The sequence below is a fragment of the Cyprinus carpio genome, chromosome B18 (assembly GCF_018340385.1).
Source record: "Cyprinus carpio isolate SPL01 chromosome B18, ASM1834038v1, whole genome shotgun sequence".
NCBI classification, from domain to species: Eukaryota; Metazoa; Chordata; class Actinopteri; order Cypriniformes; family Cyprinidae; genus Cyprinus; species Cyprinus carpio.
The window spans coordinates 16,854,000-16,881,431 of record NC_056614.1 but is presented as its reverse complement, the minus strand read 5'-3'; the positions used below and the strand labels follow the sequence as shown (position 1 = coordinate 16,881,431).

Genomic DNA, 27,432 nt, shown 5'->3' with positions numbered 1-27,432 from the left:
ACACTACATTTCTTATCTTTAATGTAAGATAAATCTAACCAAAGAAAGGAATGAGAATGATCTGATCTGGTTATACACGTAACGAATGCAATATGTGTGAAAATAACAACTGAATTGTGTGCACAGATTGTGTTTCATTAAAGCACGCATGGAGAGCATGGCTCAGAAGAGGGTTAGGATGACTTCTGCAGCTGCACCCGACTGAGCTGCACTGAACACCTCAGGAACGTGGAGAATGTCTGAGCTGCTTACAAGCATTCCTCAAGATGAAACTCAATCCTAGTGAGATCACAACAGAAAAGTTCTCACAGCCTCCCTCTGACATCCTCCATAAAACACTGACACCATGTGAGGAAAAATGAGTCCGATAGCAGAGAGTGATTAATAGAAAAGTGTGTGTGTGTGTGTGTGTGTGTGTTAAATCACTTCTTGTATACTTCTGTGCATATACATATATTAGCTTAATCTCTCGACTTCAGCTTTACAACCCTAGCTGACATTTTATTACTTTCAGCCATTCCTATGGAAACCTTTGAAGAAATATGTTACAGTCGGAGGACTGTGAAGGACACAGAGTCCTGCACGCAATCCTCATGTTTTTCTTTTTGTTTCAGACATGAGACTATGTTGTGCTGCAGCAGAAGCTGAGTTTTAGAATTTGATCGCTTCTGATCATCTTTGACCAGCAACAAATCATAACATAAGAATGATTTTTGAAGGATCATGTGACTTTGAAAACTGGAATAATAGAAAAAAAGCAGCTTTGCCATCACAGAAATAAATTACATTTTAAAATATAATAAAATAGAAAACAGTCATTTTAATTGTAATAATATTTAACAATATTTTTTACTGGATTTTTGATTAAATAAACAGAGCTTTAATTAGCTTCTTTTTTTTTTTACAGGAATCAGTTTATATATTTTTCCCTCATCTGATGAGGAAACTTTAAGCTGTTTAAGAGTCAGGCTGTTTTTTAGATGCATGCAGCACCTGTTTTGCAGGCCATTTCTGTTCTGTACACAATCAAACATCGAAATGCCATGACAATTGTTATGTGCTTTAAAGTCTTACTGCTCTGTGAGCTCTTCTCCATGAATGTATCGCAGGCTCTTGAGGAAGGACAGAGAGCCCAGAGTTTGAGAGTGTTTGATCTTTACATATCCAGTCACTGTCTGGATCAGGCCCATGAAACTCTCCAGCTCTGATGCAATGTTATCTGGGGAAAGAGAGAGAGAGCGAGAGAGAGAGACAGTGTGTGAAGAGAGACAGACAGACAGAGAGAAAGAGATATGACACTGGAGCAACACAAACCAAATCCCGCAGGACACACAGTGTCTGCACTAACTCATCACTTCATCAGTGTGAGTGATACATGTGCGGCAGCAACTGTCCCATATCAAACTACTAAGAGCTTTTCAGCTCATACTCAAAAAATACATGAGCCTTAATGTGTCACACCCGGAAAAAACATGTCAGTTAATAAATGGTCCCCCCAGTGTTTGACCAATAATTTTCAGGACCCCGAATTTACCCAAAGTGATTTTAATTTGTGCATCAGGTACCAGTCTTTGGAAAAATAGATTTAAATAAGTATATATAGTGCACATTTCTTTAATAATTAAATGGATTTTACACTGTCATTATATTAAACGAAAACCAATTTTTTAAAAATATTTTCTGTAAAACAAGTATTTTTTTTACACACTTTCAATTTCAACTTTATATTTAAATGTTCACACTAAATATGGTTCCAAAGTACTGTTAAGAAATACTTTCAAGAGCTTAAAATTCTAATATTTTAAGTTAACATGTAAACTTTGAAACCAGTAAAAAAAAACAAAAAAAAAAACAATTTCTCTCAATTTTAGTTTTTCAAAACTCAAAGAATATGTACCAATGACAAAATGTAACATGGTCGTGATTTTTTTTGTTTTTATTATTTATTTTTGAAAACACAACATTAAGTTTTATAATAAAAAAATAATAAAAAATAATCTAGCAAATTAAATATTTTAGAGCAGAGCACAAAAAATGACTATACAAATTGACTAGACATTTTAATATTTTACTTCATTACATTCCCATGTTGTAAATCACAATTCTAATATTCTCTGACAGGTTTTCCATGACTGTGGGAACTCTTAATATATGTGACCCTGGACCACAAAACCCATCATACTGTAAATAGCACGGGTATAGCAATAGCCAACAATACATTGTATGGGTCAAAATTATCGATTTTTCTTTAATGCCAAAAATCATTAGGATATTAAGTAAAGATCATGTTCCATGAAGATATTGTGTAAATCTCCTACTGTAAATATATCAAAACTTAATTTATGAATTAGTAATATGCATTGCTAAGGAATTTATTTGGACAACTATAAAGGCAATTTTCTCTATATTTAGTTTTTTTTGCACCCTCAGATTCCAGATTTTCAAATATTTGCATCTCAGCCAAATGTTGTCCTATCCTAACAAACCATACATCAATGGAAAGTTTTTTTTTTTAATTCCCCTTATTACTGGTTTTGTGGTCCAGGGTCACATATTTGTATAAAAATAGGGAAAGGCACAAATATTGATGCAATGGCTCAAGCTTGGGTCTGTCATTTGTCTAGAAATGAGAAACACCTTATCACTGCGGGAGCGGAGGGTGAGAGGGAGGGTACTTACTGCCCCGCCGGATGTTGATGTTCAGGTTGCCTTTGATGACAGTGCAGCCCTGAAGGGACTGAGCAGCGTCCACCGAGTCAATAGTTTTAGATTCACAGACCTTATCACACAGTCCGTCACATGCGCTACAAAACATACTGCAGGTGGGAGAGAGAGGGAGAAGAAGGGAGACTGAGTGTCAAGGACAGATCACAGACACACACAGACTCCAAACAGGCAAACACCAGTGAACCGTGACAGGATTATTGTGTCTCACCAAAACATGAAGCATATTTAAGGGCTTTTTTGATAAACTCAAGGTCACTGCTTTATGAGGTCTTTGTGCTTAACAGAGTCCTTGCCTGAACCCTGGGTTTTATGTGAAAGGAGGATCATTAAGTCAGCAGTGAGGCAAAACCAGGTCTGGTCAATTTACAAAACAAGCTCAACATGTAAAAAGTTACATGGAAAAGTAAATGAAGTGATTTTTCTCTTAATATTTTACTTGAAAAGTACAGGTGTCCAAGTAAACTCCAAGGTGTTGTAATTACTTCTCCTTTACCCAATTTAAACACATATTTCACCTCAAGAAACAGTTCCCAGTATGGTTATGTGCCACCTGAAAGTAAACAGTCCTGGATTTTGAGATCATAAATCTCAATCTAAACCTTCAAATTAGCACATAAATCCTAATGGCAGCAAAATAACAGCTTTAGAATAATAAAGATGTTCATATTGTGTATAAAAGGGTTGTAGAAAGTGTACACGGTTTGGTTTGGTGTTAATAATGGAGCCACAATCTACAGAGAACAGGCAGGACTGTTGTTTATGACCAATTCTGTGGTAACATTTCCCATTTTAGCTTTATGGATTTATAAATGAGAATTCAAGAGGAACATGTTCATCTAATCTCGCAAATCATGTTGCTAATGTGCTGATATTGTGCGGTTAGATCATTATCACGAAATAAACCCTGACGGCAGTTACACAAAAACATTTTACCACAGATTGCTGTGATCAACCAGTCAGAATTAAGTATTCCGAAGGGCCATGTTTTGTTATTCTGAATCGTTCAAATGACTCACTAAATAAGTTAGAGTGGTAACTAAACCATCTCGCTTACTGAACCACAAGCCACTTCTGACTCGAAATTAACAAACGACCTTCTTTATTTTGCGACATATTTAAAAATAAAAATTTGCTAAACTTTTTGGTAATACAGTTATTTTGAATGCCTTTTTTCCACAATAACAGTGTTTAGGTTTACAGAACATTTTAAAATAAACAATATTTTATTAATAAAATTATTAATCTGTATGACAAAATGAAAACGTTTTTATCTAGTATATAGTTAAGAATATATTATTTAGTATGCAGTAATGATACCTTATTTTAGAGTTACTTTTTTATATATAATTTAATGTAAATATTAATATTTTGAATGAGCTTTTTTTTATACTTTTTATATTTAATTTTAAATTTAAAGCTGAGGTAATTTTATTATGTCCTTTTGTCATTTTGATTAGTTTATATATATATATATATATATATATATATATATATATATATATAATATCATTAAATAAATCTAAATAGAAGTTTATTTCAGTTTTAGTTTTTGTAATTGTAATACTTACAATTTATTTTATTTCAGTTAAATGCCAAATTCAAAATAAGCATTTCTTATTTTCATTTTTGGTTTTTTAAATGGAAAATTTTCACCCAATATTTATATTCTATTTCAGCTTTATTTCAGTTAAGGAAAACAATTTTAATAGTGTCAGTTTGAGTTTTAGTTATCAATAACAATACAGCAAAATCATAAAGAAACACTCTTGACACTGGTGTCTAATGAGACATCCCTACGTCCAGCTAAGGCGGCATACCTCTGAGTCTCATTTCGGGTGAATCCGGGTGGGCATTCCGGCATACACTCTCCATTGTGAATGACAAAGTCGACCTCACTGGGTAGGTGAACACGGGCACACATGTCCATGGTGATGCAGCGCCAACCTTCAAACTTGTATGTGCCCTGCGGGCAGGTCTCAACGCAGCGGTCCTCGTGAAAGTAATGCTGGCAGGCGGCACATGCCTTATCATTGTCTGGTTCAGTGCAGCTGCCAAGGCACTGGGGGTGACAGCACTTGCCCTTATACGTGCACGCCCTCTTCTCACACTCCTTTGGACACACTGGAAAAGAAAAACACAAATATAGAGAAAAACATCAGTTGCTGCTTCAAAAGAAGAGTGAGTTTTAATATCCAAGGCATCTCTGTAAATCAACTGAACATGTTTTAAGGAGGAACATGTTTTTTCCCGAGGCTTAAAACTGTTGCCTTTGAATACTATTATACATAAGATTAGCTTATTTATTAAGTAATCAGCTAAATATGAGGGATCAGAGGCAATTTATGGTCTCTTTTGTGTGTTCTAGGGTAAGATGGTAGCTAGCTTTAGGATCAGTTGACTGTAAAGTAAAAATGTGTGAGGATGGCTATGAAGAGGGGCACAGAGGAAGAAGAAACCATGTGTGAAGTCAGGATGCAGGGTGTTTGTGCAGGGCCTGGCGCTGCTGTGTGCCAGCCTTGTTAGTAAACTGCAGCCCTAGAGTCACTACAGCTAAATATTATTACTGTTAGAGACTGTTGAGGGAATTTAGAGGGTAGGGAGGAGGGGGTGAGGAAGAGTAGAACGAGAAGCAAAGCCAAAAAGTCTAGCTAGCAGATGGACCGCAGTTTGGACTATTAGCTTGGGAAGCATCTAGTTAGGCTGGGCCCAATGAGAAGCCACGGTCCATCTGTGGTGGGCTTTAACTGAGCTGGCATGTGTCATGATGAGAAACACCAGCTAACAGTTACACAACAGTACTCGGATTTGGTTGGCTGTGCGGTGTGCCAATAGTAGCTTTTGTTTTTACTGATCGTATCTCTCCTTTTGTCTGTGTTTGTAGATTTCAGACAGACTGTCAGCCTGTGCTATGGTGCGATATTTAAGTGACTCTTTCTGTGTGATAACATTGTCGTGCCAGTAGGTGGCGACAAGTGTCTTTTTAGTGAACCATTGAATTATTCACTTAACCGATTCATTCAGGATCTTAAAAAAATCTCTTTATAATGGAGTCATCAGATCATTCACTGAACTGATTCATTCAAACACACTCAAAGTCTGCTATGAAACAAGTTTTCATGAGTGAGTTAGTGAATTCCTCACTTTTAAAACTCTGATTAATTTAGGAATGAAACACCACATCTGTGTGTTGCTCGGAAATACAATGGTTGATTCTTTGACTTTGTTTTGAACTATTTTGGTGGAGCAAAAATAGACAAAGGAACTTGCAATATTGTGTTTCAAATGTAAATGTACTTGTGACTGACAGCATAATAATTCTTTCAACTGTACTAACACATAAAAAACACAGCACTGCACAATGCCTGGGAAAATAAAACAAGAGTGCAGATTGATTGATATTCAGAGGTATTGTACATGGCATAAACAATTTTTTTTACCGAAATCCTTGTAATTGTTGTGTCTACATCTCGTCTTAACATGTTCATTGTCCTTTCAAACAATGCCTTTGAACTATAGCTTTATACAAACAGACGGGTCTGTTTGGAGGCTCTCTGTAATCAGCTCTTGACAAACAAATCAGTTCCATTGCGGAAAGGTTACTGACATCATGATGTAACCCCAAATGTTCCATATGCCTATTTCCATGAGAGACCAGCTTCTGTTAAAAGCGTGAGAAAGTCACTTTTATGCGGTGCAAAAAAGCATGAAAAAATAGCTGCGTGTTTCAAATTAAGCTTTCAACAACAAGCCATATTGAACACACTTGTTTGCTACAGAGAGTCAAGGGATCCTAGTACACTGTTAACATATGTGTGATCAATAAGCATTCCAATGGAATCACTTGCATTAAGTGAGCAATGAGAGACAAGCCCTGTCAGAAATATGAGACACATGAGACAGTGAGAGAAAGGGTGGGAAAAGCACAAGAGGAGAGCTGATAGTTTGACTCTGATCAACAGCCAAATAACAATTGCGAGGGTGTTGTGGATAGTTGCTAGGGCATTGCTAAGGCTGAAATCAAGAGAGCGCAATGTCCGTGTTGTATAAGTGGAAATGTTTTGCCCATTATACTGTTCTTCCCAGTAAAAAATCCTTGTTTTGAAAAGTAACAACACTTTTATCAGCAATGTTACCTTTGAAAAGTTGATATTATAATAGGGGTGTCATGATAAATTGATTTGTGGAATCAATTCTGCGATTTTCTGAATCCATCGCTATTCTTGAATGGATTCTGAGCTTAGTTTTTAACAGTAGATGGCACTGCATGCTTTTGAAACAGCTGTACTCTGCTTGCTTCCAGTTCCTTACACACACACACCACTTAAAATAATCATTAAGTTTGAAAAAGTTGAAGTGTATTACGAGTGTTCACAGTGGGCTGTGTTTAAATTAATTGCGCATCATAAAAGGATAAAAGCTGAGGTGCAAATACATTTAACCACTTAAATTACTAATTAGTTGAATGCACAAGCACACTTCCTTGTGGGCATTTAAGTGTGCGGTTAAAAACTTTCCTAGAGCGCCATCTGCTTTTAAATACTAAGCTCAGAACCGATTCCAGAGAGAGTTCTGATGCATTTGGAAAATCGCAGAATGATCCACAAATCGATTTATTGGGACTAGCGTTGGGCAGTAACACATGACTTAGTAACGCGTTACTGTAATTTGATTACTTTTTTAGTAACGGAGTAATTTAACACGTTACTATACGTTACTGCCGCGTTACAGTATAGTTACAAGCTGAGGTCTCTATACGTTACTGCCGCGTTACATTGCTGACAGAATGCAGTGTTTTATAATTTAGAGATTGATAAAAAGGATGTAGCACATGCACTGTCGAGTCAAGTGCCATTGGATTAGAGACCTGCTCCCACAAGACCCGACGCAACAGAGTGCGGCGCAGGACAAGACTTGATAGGCGAGTGCAGACACTCGTGTGTGTGCGGTATGCGGGAAAATAAAATGATCACGGGATTCCTGCAAAATAGGAATATCTAAACAAACTATCTAAAACAAATAAATATTTTTTTATCTATTGCACAAAAGCAACATGAACTAATATAAAATATAAACGATTGCAAGTGTATGCAGAGTTTCTATTTAGACTATAACACGTGTTTGCAGCGTTGAGCAATGCAGTGCTGAAATATGCGTGCTCACAAATCCTCTCATTATAACACACAAATTATAGACATTATGAAGTATTCATTATGCATATATTTATTGTGTGATAACAGAGATTGTGAGATTGCGATGAACTGAGATATCTTTTAGAAATTATAAATGCAGCGCTCTTTATTGGTATTCTGCCATCCAAACCATGCACGCAGCAGCCGCTTGCTTTAGTTAAAAATAACAGTGTTCTATGAATCTTGATGCTTTAATAACAAATATTTATCGGGAGTGTGTATGCTGGGATTTCATAAATTTCATGGAGAAAAAAGTAACGTAACTAGTAATGTAATTAATTACGAATTACTTTTGAAATAAAGTCATCAGAACAGTAACTTGATTACGTTTAAAAGGAGTAATCAGTAATTTGATTACATTTTCAGAGTAACTTGCCCAACACTGATTGTGACACCCCTATATTTTAAACTATTACAGATATTTTGTGTCTTATAATACAAATAATACTCGTAGATACTATTTAGATTCTTCTAAAAAGTATATTGGAATCGGCAGTAGAAAAATTCTGAAATTACAATAGAACAGAATTGCATGTTTAGGTAGAAATGTGGCTTAAAGACTATTCCTATGTCTATGGTAACATCAACTGTAAAATTACACTACAATTAAATCATAATTCAAACAACTTAACAGTTCAAATAATACAAGTTTTGACAAAAACAGCATACACAAAACCTCACATTTTAGCCATTCTTTAGGAAATTAGGATGAGTCAAAATGTTTGTTTTATTGAAATATATTCATATTTAACTATTTAATCTAAACAAATGTGGCAGATGGGCTGAATGAAAATGCAGAAATACAGTGTTACTGTAAAGTTACCACTGTACACAAAGCAGCAGTGTAATTATAAAAATTTCTTCGTTAAGCATTATACATTGGGAGGATGCAAATAAATGGCATCAAAACCTTTCTGAAGACAGTCAGTCACTTCAGAGATAAATCCATCTAATTTATTTATTTTTTTTTTTTAAGAAAAAAAAAAAATTCTCAGATGTGCACAAATTTCAAAGTCAGAACAGCAAATTCCATCAAAAAATAATGTGTTTGCAGAAATGCTAGAAATAAAGAAACAGTAATAGTGATGCTTGCCTTGTGAAATAGGAACTCTAGTCCAGGAATCTGACAGCAGGTCTAGGAAAAGCATATGTGCAGATACCGTTGAAAGGTCTGCCTAGGTGGGTTGCAGCCCGAGGTGGGATCCAAGTGCTAACTAGGCAGCCAGCGCCATCAGCTCAACATGAGGAGGCAACTAAGCCGCATGGCACAGCACTCCTGGTCGCCTGGCAACAGAATCCTGGCAATCCGCCTAGCAGGCTCAGGGGGCATAGTCAAAGAAACGTCTACATGGGATTTTTCCCTTTTTATTCATGAGCTGACATCATGCAGTACAACATTACAAGGGAAATATAACCATTTTATTTATTTGTCAAATAAATGTGTTACGTTTATTTGGTATGAGTAGGATTTCAGCTGATGGAGGATACACATCCCCTCAAATTATCAACGTCCCAGTCCTAATGGATGGCCGATGTCCAGGATCATGACAAGAGCATGTGGTCCAGAGAGGAGTCACGACAATGGCAGTTTGATGAGGCAGTCCTGATGCGTCCCGTCCATAATCCACATTGCACTGCCAGCCAATAAACAGCCAATAAAGGTGCGGCCACATTAGCAAGATTTTGGCGATATTTAGTGGACCAAAAAAGCTCCACTGTCTATTGTCGATAGTATAGCAATGCATTAAGCAGTTTTCTGTCATGAATTTGCATGATCAACTTAAACCTGCTGCAAAATGTGTGTGGGAACATTTTTCACACTTGTGCCAAATTCCTATTCAAATGACTGGATTTTGATGGAAAAAATTCTCTGAACAACGGTCAATATGACCACACCTTAAGATGCGGGTCACTGTACAACAGGCATGCTAATCTTACCGCATCTGTCCTCACCCCCATCACAGTGTGTATGTTTGTTTAGTTGCCTATCAGCTTACAAATGAAAAAAGGTTTCACTGAGGTGATCCCACAGCACCGGGATGTGATTTTACACACTCTCGAGTCTCCACGCTGGAACAAACATCAGCAGGGACTTAATTGGCCTGGGTGGAGACACTTTTCCTACTCCTGCAAGTTGAGATGCTTAGAATTCTTCTGCACATTCTGCCACATCATAAGCCACCATGCAGAAATTACTAGAACATTCCCTAAGTTTAGTGAGGAAAAAAACAACAAACAATTGTGAATAACTTCCAAAACAGCCACAGGGCACATGCAAAGCAATAAAAAAAACATATATTTATCTCCCATATCTCAAGTTTCTGGCGACAAGCAATGTGTTTATTCACACTAAATGCAAAACTGCTGCAAAGTGTGACACAATCGTAGACAGCAAAAGATATCTTATGTTCAACAGACAGTTATGAGAAGCAGAATTTTGGACCAATGAGATTCCATAGTGAATGGAGCTATTTAGTACATCACAATACAGAAGAAAAGATATGTCACTACATTTCATTGTGATTAAGTTGTGACATTCGAGAAAACTTTGTGTGCATCCATATGCAAGTTAAAGAGGATGGAAACAACAAAAAGAGCACAAGCGGTGACGACTGATTTACATTCAAACAGGTCTTAAAGGGTTAGTTCACTAAAAAATGTAAATTTCCGTCATTAATTCATTAACTCACCCTTATGCCATTCCAAACCCGTAAGACCTTTATTCACCTTCGGAACACAAATTACTATATTTTTATGAAATCCCAGAGCTTTCTGACCCTGCGTAGACAGCAATGCAACTACCACGTTTAAGGCCCAGAATAAATGTTATTAAATGTTATCAAGTAATTAATGACAGAATTTTCATTTTTGGGTAGACTAACCCTATAAAACTCCAAAAGATTCACAAAATCAGTTTGAATCAGACTCGCTTAGTGAATCTTTAAAAAACTATTAATAATTTCACAACCGACTCCCTCACTGAACACTGAATCAGTTTTTGATGTGTCTGACTAGAGTAGAAACGAACCAGGAATCAATATCGTAATGTACATAAGATGAAGAAATAAAATCAAAGTGATAAAATAATGGTCATACTTTACAGAGATAACTTCATCACTTGCTGAATCATGTGCAAAACCAGTCACCTTTCAAATCATAATCCAGCATAAAATAAAATAACTCCAGCATTAAGAATATTCTATCATACACATATCACATAAAACAGGCATCGCGTGGAGCTGTAAATGAGAACTGCATTTCCTTAAATAGCCACATGGCCCTTTTACGACCTATTAATAGCAGCACACTTTCCAGCTCTAATTCCGACCCTAACCAACTCACTCATGTCTCCTTAAATATCTCATTGTCCTCTAAATACCTAAGAATTGAATTACGCTTGAGCTAAAAAGTCTAAACATAAGCATTCCTGGCTCGCTAGTGCTCTCTAATCCTTTTACATACACAGTCATAGTGGGTGGAAACAGGAAGTTATTCATTATTTGGAATGCCACCAAAAGGGGGCACCCCAGGCAAACTGCTCTTCCATCCCACACACACACACAAAAAAAGAAGCTCCACGGCGATTCCTCAATGAGGAAATATTTCAGACATGCATGCCTTCTGCTGGAAAGGAAGACAGCTCGGGCTGACTAAAGAATGAACGAAGAGAAAAACAAAAATACAGCATCACAATCAGTACATTACTTCATATTTTTTTCAAAGATATGGTCTTTATTTATAGTTGGTGAGAGTGCCGCAACTATTTCCCCATTGTTGGTCTCTACATCCAGCTAAGCCAAGTATGGTGGGTTTCCACTATGCTGTGCTACCAAACAAGGAAGTCCACAGAGGATCTAAACACAAATGCAGATGTTTAATAGCACAGAAACAACCCGCTAAACGTGAAGGTCACTTGTTTAGTGATGCGACAAAGTTACGTAGGGTCCTGTGGTGTGACGGTGCTGATGTGACTGACCCTGTCTGCTCTTTTGAGCAGTCATGAGGGAGACAAGCGCTTGCTGACCAGCTCTGCAGTGAGCTGACCAGCCCTCCCTTCTCCTCCCTGTCTGTGAAAGCCAACCTTTTAGACCACATAGACACAACCGCTGCGGCGCTCCAAACCGCCACAGACGTCCTCAGCAGCAACTGAATTGACATAGGGGCTTATTATATAAAAGGTTAAATGCAATATCTTCTGGATTGACGCAATCTTTTAAGAGGAATGCAGTAAAAACAGTGTTATTATCCCCGGGCGAACCCACTGACACACTTGGATGCCATTCTGTCTTAGGGTCTTAACTCAGTGGGCTATGTGAAGAATAACTAGAATGTTCAAAATGGGTAATCTCAGTGCAGAATGTTAATCCTTTTGGGCTCGGCACCAGCCACAAAAACATTTCAGGGCACTGATGGAATTTTTACTTAAATTACATGATTGCTTTATTGGTGCAGACAATTTATTGTTTCGTTTCAACAATACAAGGCATTTCTTTTTCATTAATGCATAATGTGCTGCTTGGCTCACAATCTAGCTTCAATAGTGTTCCCTGGAGCTGAAAAAAAAAAAGCTTGTGCGTCACTCTGCAGTAGCACATGCGCATGTGGAGGAGGGGAAAAAAAAGGCAAACCCGTCTTGAATTCCATAACACTCAAATGCAGCACTGAAGCTGAACATGGCAAATACATGCATTTGGAGTCAGATCTCGCTTCTGTTGCTGCTGCAGACTCGGCATGCACTCAAGCACGGAGGGCTGAGGGATCTTTGTAATCTTAGATTTGGGATAACGTGACCCTGCGAGAGGCCCTAGAGCAGGCAGACTAGTGAATGTCCTCTCTATGGTGCAAAACAAATCCACTGAGGGAGAGCACAATAACACAGACAGACGCCCTTACTGAGGCAAAGAACATGTCTGGGAGCACGCATATTACACATTTTGCAATAAAAATTGCTTAAATGGGTGTGCTTTGCATCATTATTAACAATAATTTTCTAATCATGCAAGTTGCAGATGGATGTGTTAACCAGTACATGGAAGTTTACACAGGCTGAGTGCCTTGATCTGCATCTATTCATTTAAACTATCCAGATCCAGATTGAGATTATAATGAATTATAAATCATAAAAACAATAATACTAATTTTGGTGCATCATTTTGTCACCCTCATTCATATGGATTACTTTTACCATTTTTTACATTTTGTGAATAGATTAAAAATGTCTTAATTTTTGTTTCCATGTTTTGGGACTTTTGAATTTAGAACAACTTGAGGTAAATGATGACAGAACTGACAGAATATCTAAAGTGATCTGACTGAAAATTTTTTTACATTTTTATTTTTTACTGTAAAAATAACAGTAGTTCCCTGACTGTCATATAATATAATATAAATAATAATATGTACAACAGTCATGGCTGATGCCTGATGGTCGGATTGTACCAGCATACTACCTCATTCAGTTTTGATAATAAGTCCTGAAGAGGCGGGACTAGGAGGTGAACAGATGGACCAATTGGAGATGGGAGGGGGAGGTCCACAATGATTGGCATGTTATTGCCTGAAGTAGAAAAGTGGTAAACAATTCCTCCCTGGTGTGGGGAGAGGGAGGTGGTACTGTAACCATGGTAATCACATACGCATGTTTTCCAGTTTCCAGCTATTTTTTTTAAGTCACTATTTTTCAAACATTTATGGCATGTTAATATTTAATATTTAAAATAAAAACAAGTGAAAAACATTATATTTTTAGCTCTGAAAAAGCAGACAAATACGTTTATACTTACTTTTGTTTTGGACCATTAAATTTATTTTATATTAATTATAAATATAATTACTTACAATTAACATTTAAAACAAAAAGGAGTGAAACAATTTTATTTTCAGCTTTGTCTTTTCAGACAAAACAGTCAAAGTACTTTTACTTTTGTTTTGGAATTTGATAATTTTTAAGCAATCATAATATGTATTAAATATAATTAATAATTACTATTATAATTAATAATAATCCGTTAAAATTTATATTTGAAACAAACAGAAGTGGATAACATTATATGTACACCTTTGTCAAAGCAGCCAGATATTGTTTTTACTTTTGCACTCAAACACTCCCAGGTTACTACTAACAGGCGCAGACTGTTAGCTTTGCTCTCCACTGCCACAGGACCCTAAGCAGACCTGCGGTTGGACCCCTGGCTCCATCAAGCCACATCCTTATCCGGAAACACAATCCCACTTGGGTTCATTCTAGACACTCGGCATAACCACAACAGTACACACAGAGAGGTGGATGTTTCCTCCACTCAATCCCACAAGGCTCATGACCCAGGCATATAAAACCAATAGATGCACACTTGCCTCTGCAAACCGGTCACTGCAGATCATGCCATCTGTTTCTGTGATTCTTGTGCAGGAATCAAACAAAACAATGGAAATAAACAGACAAAATAATACAATCAAATATCTGTCCCACTTGCTAATATCCCTGGGTTTGTGAGCTACAGCGTGAGCAAGAAATGTGAGAGTCATTAAACCATCTTGTATGGAAGTATGCATGACAATCTCATGTCTCGCTCTCTCCCACCATCTAGTTTACACAAACAACATACACTCATTCACCTACAGGAAAGGAGTGAGAAAACGTTTCTAGTCACCATCACTTTGGGTGAAGTAAATTAAACACATGCCAAAAATTTGGCAGGAAGGGAGGAACTCCATATATGGGATGAAATACATCACAAAATTGCAGAATTTTTTTTTTTTGTGATGATGCATTATATTAAGTTTTTTTTAACTACTGTGTAATTAATGTAATTACAATAATTAATATTTGATACAATGCACTTGGGAACATACATGTTTTTATATTGTACTTTATATTGAATTAGGTAACATGTATTTCAAGTTAGATCAAAATACAGAAATATCAACGTACTGTAAATATAACATCTAATTAATTTAATCAAATTTAATTAATACATTTAATTTAAAATGCTCTTCAGACTTACCCAGATAGCCAATCTCTCTCTTTTTAAGTACAGCTCTAGTCTATTTAGTTTTATACAAACACGCACCCAGACTGTGTTCGGTGCCAGTGTCACGCTAGGTTCCTACAAACCAGGCAGTTCTCGAAAATCAAACAGACATGAGCCACCACAGTCTGGCTGATCCAATAAGATGGGGAGGCGAGAAGTTTTATTTTGGTTTTCCACTGCTTTTGGAGGTGTTTCCTCTCAGCGCAAGAGTTTGCTAAAAATACTTGACTTCCCAGATTTGCTTCATTAAATGTGCTGTGTTTCCTGGCAGCCCTGCGCCTGCTCGCTGCCTGACTGATGGGGGGTTAGAAAATACCCCACTGCTGTCCGGGAGCCACAGACTCACTTCACAGATCAACACACTCTCACACAGAGAAACACACACACACCTAGTTCACTGAAAACAACACTCATTTATTCATAATATACAGTATGAGCGTTCACAAATATTAAGGAATCACCTGAGAGCATTAAACATGTAACTCCATTTGGTCACTATTCACTTTCATTCTATGGAACAGAGCAGCATGAACATTCTGCTAAACTTCTGCTTTTGTGTTTTATGGACGAAATCAAGTCATACAGGTTCGGAATAACATGAAGTTGAATAAATGACAGGATTTTCATTATTAAGTGAAATAATCCTTTAAAAAGCACATGCACATTCCCCTCATGTGCAGACACAGCGAGAGTCTTGTCTCCTCTCAGGCTCAATCAGGAGTCTTTGAGTTCAACGGATCGTTTCTGTCAAGCCCTGTTTCTGCGGACAGTCATCAGTAGCTTTGCAGAACAGCTTCAATACCGCTGGCACACTCTTCATCCTGGCATGGTGAACACACACACATTTCTCTAGCACAACATCTGGAGTCCAAACGCCACATCTACATTTTGTGTTTACTTGAAGGAGACAGTAATCCAGCGTTGAGCGCATAAATATTTGGCCTGCCATTTAAAGCGGATGTCGGCGGCAGTCATATAGCGGCCCTTCCTAGAACCTAGATTAAATGATGCAGCAGCTTTACCCTCAAAAACTGACAAGGTCATTAGCAACCTGCTAATCTGACAGATGGCGGATAGCAAATCTCCAAATAACAGTTTTTGGATGTCAGAGAGCATGTTATGTGCACAAGCATGAGGGAATATGAAAGAGTGAAAAACAAAACTGAAGAGAAAAATTTGTTTAAATGTTAAGAGACCAAAGGCCAAATTTTAGATTATTACTGTTGTTGGATTTTAAATTTAGTTCTTATTTTACTTTATTTGCTACTTATAAATTCACTTTACATTTCAGTTTATGATATAGAACAGCCAATAATTAAATTTGAACCAGCTGATAATTATTTTCATGGCCAATTACTCGTAATTGGTTGATATTATAAAAATGCATAGTATTTATACTGTTTTTGCTATTTTTACCTAAACTAATTTAAATAAACCATTATTCATTTAAGATAGAAATAATAAAATAAATTAAAAAAAAATTTTTTAATGCTACATGTATAATGTACACTATAAAAAATGGATTTGCTAAAGATTTACATTTAATAGTGGCATCAATTTAAATTAAAAAATGAAAATAGAACACCTAGGGTCCAAAAATTCAAAAATGTAATCACAGACTATCAAACATAGGTTGATGTTTTGAGCACACAGGCTCTTCATCAGACAAAGTAAAAAAAAAAAAAAAAATTAAGATAAATTAAATGAATTTATTATGCATGCATCAAAAAGATACAGACATATCATGCATCTCTAGTTTCACTTCACTGATTTTTTTGCATATTTTGTGTGATTGAACATCCTCTGCACTCTTTTTTGGAACAAACATCCTCTCTGTTACTTTTCCTCATGAAAAACATGTTGACAGACCGCTACATTTCTCTGTGGTGCTGCCTGCCTCCGTCTCGCCTTGTCTAGTTTTGGGTCGTCGCATAGCGTGCGTGCCTCTGCTGCTGCTCTGGCTAGCGTCCCTTACTTGAAGAGGGCGACTGGTGGCTACTTATTCATCATCTGGCACCACACACACACACATATATACAGACTCCTCTGCTTCTTTATTTATTTTGGGAGAGGAGCAGAGAGGTTGTGTGTGTGGCCCGTTTTTGTTCTCGGAGAGGGACAAGACCCGCGGCACAATCACCCTCAGAGACAGCAGCTGGCTTTAGTGAGCTGAGCAAGCTCGACCTCTCCTCTTCCTTTCAGAGCTTTGTTTTTCCTGTGCTTTCATGTGAAATGGACTGATGAGATTCTGTCTTTATTGATAAGTGGGACACAGAACCAAGGGTTTAAACCCAGAGCTAAAATGCCACAGGCCCAATTTCACATCAAAGCCGAAAAATTGATCTTATTTTGCCATGTAACACTGCCTAAAAAAGCTTACATTACGCTAAAATGTTATCTGTATTCATGTAATAAACGTTAAAATATCAACAATTAAGGAAGATATTATATTTATAAGTGCTTATAAGTGTATATATGTCAAACAGGTATCTCTGATATCTGAACTACAACTTTGGCACATCTCAAATATGTCCAGAAAATCAGAAGATGATAATGATAATTACTATTTACTATTTTTTTAACTATTTAAATTTGAATAAAAGGCTGTACAAAAAGTACTATGATGTATAAACACTTAGATTTGAATAATATTTTACTTTGTCTACATTAAAGTAATTATAATGTAAAGATTATAAAATGAAAGAGAATAATTAACTTTTTGAATGAATTTTAATTCACAAAGAAAACTCAATCACCATAAAAACATGTATTTGTAAGCAAAATATAATCGATTATGGGTCGAAATAGATTCATCTGGACATACAAACCAATGTAAACAGCAGGAAAACTGTGTTTGCAATACTCTGTTATTGCCCCCTGTTGTTACGGAGGACTGTGAACTATTCCATAAGGCTTACAGTTCGGATTAAAAAGATTTGATTACACTAAGCAGCTGTTTTACTGTGATAAACAATGGGCCTCGTAATAGATTGTCCTCATTAAGTTCACGGCTAAATAAGGCAATGCAGTTACACATGTGCAGCTGAGTGTGAAAAAATGGTAGTGTTTATGGTCTGAATGAATCACACTGTTTGTCAAACCCTCTCACTGAATCTGTCGAAAACACAAATAATGAAATCCTCGTCACGTCCTGTTTAGTCCTCGTCATATTGTTTCTTATACACACGTTTGTTGCATTTAATTAATTTTGACAATCAAGCTTTAATACTCAATATTTAATATCTGAAACTGATTTGTGCTAAATTGTAATACAAGTTATAAGTTTAGATTTACATTTATGAACTAAACAGATACTTTAACCAAAATCTACCAACAATCAATGACAGTCTTCAAAACTAAACTTCTAAACCTAACATGTGTTCCCTGGGAATCGAACCCACAACCATCAAAGTTAAGCATGTAGTTCAAAATTCAGCTTTGCTATTACAAAAACAAATTCAGTTTTAAAATACATCAATATATAAAACATTTCAAACTGTAATAATATTTCACAGTATTACAGTTATAGTGTATTTTTAAACAAACATATGCAGCCTTCAATTTCTAGTGTAATGAATGAACTGGAAGTTACGTTCGTGAATTTTTCTCTATTTTGACTCATTATTTGAACAGGCTACCAAAAGTTAAAGCATTCTTCCATCCATTTTCCAAACCACTTGCCCTATGTAGGCGAAGTTAAAACATGTTACACAAAATTACATAAAAAAAAAAAAAACCCTAGACAATACTCACATGTAACATTATGCAATCATGTGACACCGCAGCATACTACTGTTTGAAATGGTTAATGTTGCATAATGGCAACTGTTGCCCTGTTTTAAATTGTATTTATTTATTTGTTTTTAAAAAAGTATGCAGTGCATACTGTGCAGTTAGTATTCCATTCCAAACATAGCCACTGTGTGCGTGTTCTGTGATGAGGATGGAACAGGACAGCTGACAGCCCTTAAATGCTCTCTGGTGCACTCCGCTCATTGGCTGACGGTGACATCATTATTCTATTCTCCTCTTTCACCTCCTCTTTTCAGAGTTTGTTTACTTCTCTCTCTCAATATCACTCTCTTTTTTCCACTCATTCTAATGTCAGAGTCAGCACAGGGGCCATAAACCACAAGTCACAAGGGAAATCGAAAGGCTAACTTAATAAGCACAGCAGAAATCAAACCAAATCCTGTAGGATACAGACTGTTCTTTACCAAAATCATTCAAATACACCTCCAGCCATAGTGTGACATGCACTGGAAGAGAGAGAGAGGTGATCATTGGGTGATTTAGACAGGCCTCCACCGCTGGCAGCATTGATCTCTATAGCAGACAGGTGTCTCTTGTCTGGCAGTGCAGGCAGGATGATGGACAGACGGATGGATGGAGGGAATGCGGGTGTTTGACGGAGTGAGTCAGCCAGTCTGGTGGCTCTAAGCCTCGCCTGCCCCCCCCCCCCCAATCCCAAAACAGATTAGCCCTTAGTCAGATTAAGGAGGAGCTTTTGCGAGAGCTCTACGTAGGGAAGAGGTGAAATGTGCTCGGAGCACGACAGGAGGAATCAATGGGTTAGAAGCACGCGGCTGCTCGTAGGGGGCCGGGGATGGATGCTGAAAAGCAGAGCAGGGCAGATGGCCAATGCACCTCTTCACTTCTCATCTCATGTCCAGTCTGCACACATACAGTTGCATTTGCTCATCCTCATGTCACTGAAAACCTGTTTGACTTAATTTCTTCTGTGAAAAACAATGGGAGCTATTCTGAAGGCTGCGTTGGTTGTTGGTTTTTTCCCACACAATTGCAATAAATGGGGACTGAAGGTTTCAAGCTTCAAAAGGAAAAGTCTTCTGAAGTCATTTGATAGCATCTGTGTGAGGAACAGGCCAACATTAAGGCTACAAAATCTTGACATCTGCCCTAGTTCTTCTTTGCATGTCCATGAGAGTGATATCTAATTAATTTAAGGGATAGTTCACCGAAAAATAAAAATTCTGTCTTTAATTACTCACACTCATTTTGTTTTCAAACCCGTAAGACCTTCATATTTTCGATGAAATCCGAGAGCTCTCTGACCCTGCATAGGCAACAGCACAACTGACATGTTCAAGGTCCAGAAAGGTAGTAAGGACATCATAAAATTAGTCCATGTGATACCAGTGGCTCAAACGTAATTTTATGAATATACGAGAATATAAAAACGGTAAACAAAAATAACGACTTTAACAATTCGACACACGTTCACGACAGCAGCACAGTGCAACCATGTGACGGCTCCTGCATCAGCAGCACCACACACATACATCATGGTACTCTCAAACACACATCGAAGACTGACAGTGAACAGAAGAATTTGTTGAATACAACATTATATTTGTTTTCTTTGCGCACAAAAGTATTTTCGTAGCTCTCGTAGCTTAGTATCTTTCTGGGCATTGAAGGTGGTAGTTACGTGGGTATCTATGCAGGGTCAGAAAGCTCTCAGATTTAAAAAATATCTTAATTTGTGTTCTGAAAATAAATTAAGGTCTTACAGGTTTGGAACGACATAAGGGTGAACGACTTGAAGGGTCATTTATCGGTGAACTGTACCTTTAAGGAATCACTTTTTTTTACTTGGAATATAGAGTAATATGGACCGGTTTTATTATGCTTTTTGTGCTATTTGTCCTTTTTTAGCTTGACAAAAGTGCTTAGCTTGAAAAGGGCTTTTTTCAAAAATCTTTTACTTGTCTTGAAAAAGGCGGTTGCTAGCTAAATGGAACTAGAGATGTTTTTAACGTCATCACACTGAAAAGATAAACTCATCTACTCACTAGTCCACATTCACATCCTCATTGTGTTTATAATCGCACTCTTGCAAACTATTCAAACTCAAACGTCAGGAAAAATGTTTTGTAAATAAAGACTGAAAGATTTGTCGGAAGTTTAATGGTGGTGACGTTAAAGTCATACAACTACAGTATAGTTTGTTTAAAGCCTACATTTAGTTTTTGACTTTGTGTACTTAGGCTTCAAAATCAAAAGCTGAGTTAATTTGTGAAGATTATCATGATAAACAAAACGTGTATGAATCATAAATTTAGCTTATTTTCTCCTATATTTAAAAAAAAAAAAAAAACAATAGAAAAATCCTATTGTGTTTTTGTTGAGGGAATCAGGGTTCTGGGTTGGCCTTCAAAAGTACGTCATCAATGCAGCACTCCAAACTATTGTTTGGAACAATATGAGGGTGAGTATTTATGCAAGAATCTTTTTTTTTTTTTTTTTTTTTGGGTGAACTATCCCTTTAAGGCAAGGAGGAGGCAGACAAGTGAGAAGCAACAAAGACTGAAAGAGAGATGGAGCGAGGCTAAAAACAGAGAAAGACTGAATAAAAGGAGAGAGAGGGAACAACAGACAGCCACAGGAAAGCATTAAACCCCCACCATGTCGCAAACACAGGACTTCCAGAAATGATTGAAACAGAATAGCCTCCGCTTACACCCCCCAACAAACAAAAGCACCCATTGTGCAATGTTGTGCCACGAACACAGCTAGGGGAAACATAGGAGCACTGAAAAAGCATGGAGTGACCCCCCTCCCCTCCCCTCCTCTTTACCCAAGCCCCTGGTTGCCTTCTCTCTCAGCTGTGACACTGACAAGGCAATGCAGCACCACTGCGCTCCAGCCCACTGCAGGGCCTCCAAACTGAAAAATATGCCCTTTGTCTCCTTGTAGACTGAGACCTCACACACACTCGGCTGGACGGGAGGGGAGCGGTACCGGGGTCAACCAGAAGGGGGCCAGAGACTCTCTCCAGCACCTCAGAAACAGAAGGAGTGCAAGAGCGACACTTCAGGCAACTATAATGTATCATTATACAGAGACTAACAATAAGAAGTAAAGAAAAACGCCTGTGACTCAGAATGACATGGAGGTGTTTATGACAAACACAGATTCCCCCCGAGGATGGTTTATGCCCATCCCTGATGAAATAACAAACAAAAATGATTCTTGTGCAACTTCATCATGGTGTGCAAACTCTGATCAAAAGTTCAGAAGATTATTCAAGGTGACTACACAATATTATATGTTTTATTATTTCATATATATATATATATATATATATATACATACCCGTCTCCAAGATGCTTCAAGAAAACTACCTGAAAAGCTACAGTACTGTTAAAAGTTTTAGACACTTGTTTAAAAATGCTGTAATATGAGGATGCTGTCAAAATTAATGTTATAAATAGATTTTCTTTATCAATTAACTTCTATTAAAGGGGTCATATGATGCAATTTCAATTTTTCCTTTCTCTTTGGAGTGTTACAAGCTCTTGGTGCATAAATAAGATCTGTAAAGTTGTAAAGACTAAAGTCTCAAATCCAAAGAGATATTTTATCTTTATAAAAGTTAAGAGTCAACCACACCCCCCTAAAACGGCTCGTTCTAACACACCCCCACATGTCTACGTCACGATGTGGTAAGATTTGCACCACCCAAATGTTTACACAAAGAAAGAAGGCTAACTTTTATTCTCACTGTTGCCGCCGGGACCATGTTGTGGAGACGCTGTGTTTTTCGTTGTGAAAGCAAACTTTGTTTGGCCTACCAAAAGAGGACACAACTAGAAATCAGTGGTTAAGTTGTATTTACAACACTGTCCCAGAACAGCTCAACCCAAATATTCAGATGTGTGCAACGAATTTTACGGAGGACGAGGACTGTTTCCTGAACCAGTAGCACAAATGCTGTTTCTATAAAGTGGGGCAATTCCAAGGACAGTCTGGTGCTTCTGCCTGTAAGTATCTTTACATATTTAAAGAATTTGCCACTGATGATTAAGACGTGAGTTTTGAGCAGTGTAGAGTAGTGCTTGTTTGTCGTTTCTCTGATCACAAATGAAGACATGGTTTCATGTTTACGCAGCACGATATGCAAAGCAACAAATAAAAAGACAGTATAAGTCATTATAATCAGTAATTATGTCCCCACTGGATGCAACAAATGCCTCATTAATGGATTTTAATGTTTTTGTCTCGGCGCTCCGGGACACACGGCATCACAGTATGGTGAGGGGCGTAACATTTTCGTCACACGCTTGAGGTATTCAGCCAATCACAACGCACTGAAAAGCTGGCCAATCAGCGTACACCTCACTTTTCAGAACGATGAGCTTTGCAAAAATCTACACGTTTCAGAAAGGCGGGGCATAGAGGAGCAACAATAATGTACATAATGTGGAAAATAATGCGTTTTTTGAACCTTAAACCACATAAACACATTGATTTACACCAAATGCACAAAATAATGTTCTTTTTAGCAACGTCATATAACCCCTTTAACTAAATTAAATCAACATTTGCTGTGACCATCCTTTGTGTTTAAAGCAGCTTTTGCCCTAGGTGAACTTGTGCATAGTATTTCAGGTAGCTTTGCAGGTAGGTCTCTTGAAGAGTCTTGGAGACGTTGCCACAGTTCTTCTGGATTTAGTCTGTCTCAGTTTGTTCCGTTTCTTCATGTCATTCCAGACAGACTGGATAATGAGATTAGATCACTGTGTGGAGCACTGACTGTTGTCAAACAAAAATCTCACTGGAATATTACAATTAACGGCAAAATTAATGTTTGGAAATGTAAACTGATATTTCCGACTGACACACTACAGCAAAAGATAGAAATAACTGACTTAAAATCATTTTCTAGCTGGTGAAAATACTAGTGTTCTAATAATTTTGGCCACCACTGTACTTTGTGTGTGTGTGTGTGTGTGTATATATATATATATATATATATATATATATATATATATATATATATATATATATATATATGCACGCATGTATATATGTATAGAGATGTATCTACTAAAACTTTGTTTTTAACACTGTTAATAATACACACTGAATGGTATACAAAGGCGGAAAATTACTGTTACATAACTGCTATATATATATATATATATATATATATATATATATATGTCAGCTTTATCGCCCAGCCCTTTTCCCTATCGAAATAAAACCAGAGAATCAGTGTTGTTTGTGTCTCTTACTGTGACTGTTTAGCTGCACTCACTTTAAAGCAGACCAGCATCTCCTCTGGGAGTTTGATGAAAGCCTGAACACTGTTCACTGCCTGGAGCATCTACGGATTCATTCATGCTTTGCAATCAATGACTTAACTGAACAGGCACACACATACACATACACATCCATCCACCCATACATACACGCAGATCGCTTAAAAGAGCTCTTTTAATAGGATGTAGGAAAAAGGATCTTCCTGTATTCTTTACGTTTCTGTAAAATGCACAGGGAAGAGGCGGAGCTCATTCAAAGATCTGTTCACACTAAGCTTCATGTATCCCACCAGCACAAATACTGACGCCAATGACTGTCAGATGGGTACATGTGGAAATTATGCACAAACAAAGGCCTCTGTCTGTCTTAATAGAAGACAGGGCGCTACCTGAAAGCACAAGCAGCAGCATGTGTCTTTCATCCATGGTTTGGCTCGTCAGCTGAACCACAGCTGAATTTTCCAACAAATTATCCAGCTGGCACAACCACACCTAAACCCTCCTTGTCAAATATCAACTAAATGACAGGCTTTGAGTTACTCCTAAAAAGATTGATCACATTCCATCAAACATGACTTTTGTGCCAGAATTATGCAACAATAAGGACTTTTCAGATTTTTTTTTTTCAGGCTAGTACCTCATATTTGTAATTTACAATATAAAAAATACAATAATAAAATTATAAAAATAAATCATTGTAATGTTTAAACATACATTTTCTTTGCAAAATATGGATTTATATATTAATATATTTAAATTCATTATATAATATGCTGTATTATATAATATTCATTTATATTTCTTATTAATGTATTTGTAATTTTATTATTTTTTTATACTTATCCATTTTTATTATTTTTTATTAATTATTTGAAATTTCCAACCTAGACTACCACAAAATTTCTGCAACTTGAGCCAGCTTAATAGTGTTAAATCAAAAGAATTAACAACAACATTCAGCACATTGCAAAAAAACAAAGGTTTAGGTTTATGAAGCACAAAAACATCATGCACAACAAATGCAAGATGTACTATACTTACAAGACAAAATGAGCCTTTGTTTGTCAATGCTGGCTGTAATCTCTAAAACTAAATAAAGTCACGGTTTATCAAATTTATAATCGTTTACGCTGGCACCAAGCCATGTGAAGAAAACAAACCATCTGCAGTCACACCTTGTGAAAAAAAATCCTCCTCAGGTGCCAATAAACAACAACAGCTCCATAATGAACGGATAGTCTCACTCGCTGCACGTACAGCAGATTCCATCCATTCTTTTATACATAGGACTGTTCATTCTCAATCAGCAGTGAGTCATTTGTTATCTGTCTATAATAGAAATAGGAACAGGTGGTGAAAGAGAAATTCAACAACAGGATCAACAATGTCAGTTCAATCCATCTCATATAAACGAGACCTGCTAACAACAGGCTGCTACAGGAGCAGAGGTTCAGAGAGAGAGAGAGAGAGAGAGAGAGTGGGAGTATGATCCATCAATCAAAGACACCCATTGAGCAAAATTACTTAACTTTTGACACCACAGTGTGAGATTACACACTGTGTACATAGACAAGCAGATCTCGCTTAAAGGATATTTCAACTAGAAATGAAATCTTGACATCATTTACTCAGCCTCATGTCATTCCAAATCCAGACAAAAACAACAGAAGATGTTTGGCAGAATGTCCATGCTGCTCTTTTCCATACAAGTACAGCTGTTTGGACATTCTGCTCAACATCTCCTTTTGTGTTCCATGAAATAAAATTAAGAAATATATACTGTTTACAAGAAAATAATTTAATAAAAAAAATCAAATAGAAACGTGCCTTCCCACGTTTTTCTCCATGGTGTACCAGTATGTGTTTGGAAGCTACAAAAAAACAACCCAGACCCAATTCCACAGCAGCCCATTGCGCCCATGGCCTGACATTCTTGTAGCCAGGTGTGTGGAGCGCCAGCCACACCTGTAGCTTTTTAATGACTACATGCCTTTCCTCATCTCCTGTTGAACCTGCACCAAACTCACCTGCCTGCAAGCTCTCATAGCTCAGGAATGACACATTTAATAACCTAAGCCACCATACTGTGCTCTTCTACTTTTCAAGCACAAAAGATCACTGAAAAGTCACACTTCTGCATCAACAACAGAGGAAATATGCCTTCAGATGACATATGAAAATAGTATAAAACATTCTCTTTTTTCAATAAAAACTAAATGACAACTGTGTCATCATTCGCTAATTTAACCCCATTAGATTTCCTACTTTTTGCTTTTTTGAATATAAAAAGACATTTTGCAGTATATCCATATTGCCCTTTTTATACAACAGTGGTAGACAGTGATTTAGCCTGTCTGATAAAATGTATACTATGCAAGTCACATTGGATAAAAGCATCTTGACAAATACTTAAATGTAATTGAATACAATAGCTTTAAGTAAAAAAAGACTAAAGGTCCTTTCATACGAAATTTTCATATGCATTTTTTCACATTCGTCATCCTAAAAATAAAAACAGTACTAAATGGAGTCTTCAAACATTGAGTATGATATTGTTGTCCTCTCACTTCTTAAAATGAGAAAAAGAAAGGAAATATTGGGTCTATTCAATGCTAAGATATAACGTTAAAGAATCCTTACGTCCTTTAAGGAGCAGCGGGATTATCACAGGGCGATTCAAAGTTTACTTTAGGATGTCAGTGGCTCAGATTGATGCATTGCTAGCGATAGTAGAGCCACATATTAAAAAGAAGACCACCAATTTCTGTGAACTCAGTGTACAAGAATCTTTACAGTGCTTTGTGCTGTGAGACGAAGTGAATGAACTTGACAATCGCCATTCTGGATTTTGAAGTTCGCTTGTATGGTGGCTCTGAATTGTTAAAACTCCTCTCAAAATGCTAAGGATGCAAAAAAATATTTTTTTTATGACGAACGAAAGTTTCAGAGGTAGTGTGTAAACGTGATTGACACAATGTGAGTTCGTGTTTATTTTTCAACGTGCAAAAAATTACGCATGAAAATTTCGGTCTCGGTGTGCAATGGCCTTAAATCTTCCATTTTCATTTTGGGGTGAAATTATTTCTGTATCATACACACATTTGATATACCTTTTCTGCCCTAAGACCTCTGTTGTGCGATTTCATTTTAACTTACTCCTTCCTCCAGAAGGACACGTGTCTGGTGAAGAGCAGAGGGGTGCTAATGATGAACCAGGAGCTTAGGCTAGCTCTCCTTTGTAATTTTCTCCTTGTCCTGCATCAGTATCTCTGCATGGCGTCTAATCAAACCAATATCAAATTCAACACTCAAAACAGCTGGGTATCTGGTTCTTGTTTGTTTTGGTATCGAGTCCAACCTCTTCCTATATTCATTACTTTTCAGCTTGATTACACAAGACTTTCTTCTTAAGTCTTT

The 27,432-nt window shown here is 37.0% G+C and overlaps 1 protein-coding gene across 2 annotated transcripts in view; it reads right to left on the bottom strand.

Moving 5' to 3' along the window:
- LOC109104460 (insulin-like growth factor 1 receptor) overlaps window positions 1-27,432 on the bottom strand; it is a 95,519-nt gene that overhangs the window by 17,783 nt on the left and 50,304 nt on the right. For both annotated transcript variants that reach the window (XM_042744068.1, XM_042744067.1), the window contains exons 3-5: window positions 4,545-4,848; window positions 2,680-2,816; window positions 1,075-1,219 (exon numbers count right to left, since the gene is read on the bottom strand). In XM_042744068.1, coding sequence (XP_042600002.1) covers window positions 1,075-1,219; window positions 2,680-2,816; window positions 4,545-4,848 — 586 coding nt within the window. The remainder of the gene's footprint in view (window positions 1-1,074; window positions 1,220-2,679; window positions 2,817-4,544; window positions 4,849-27,432) is intronic.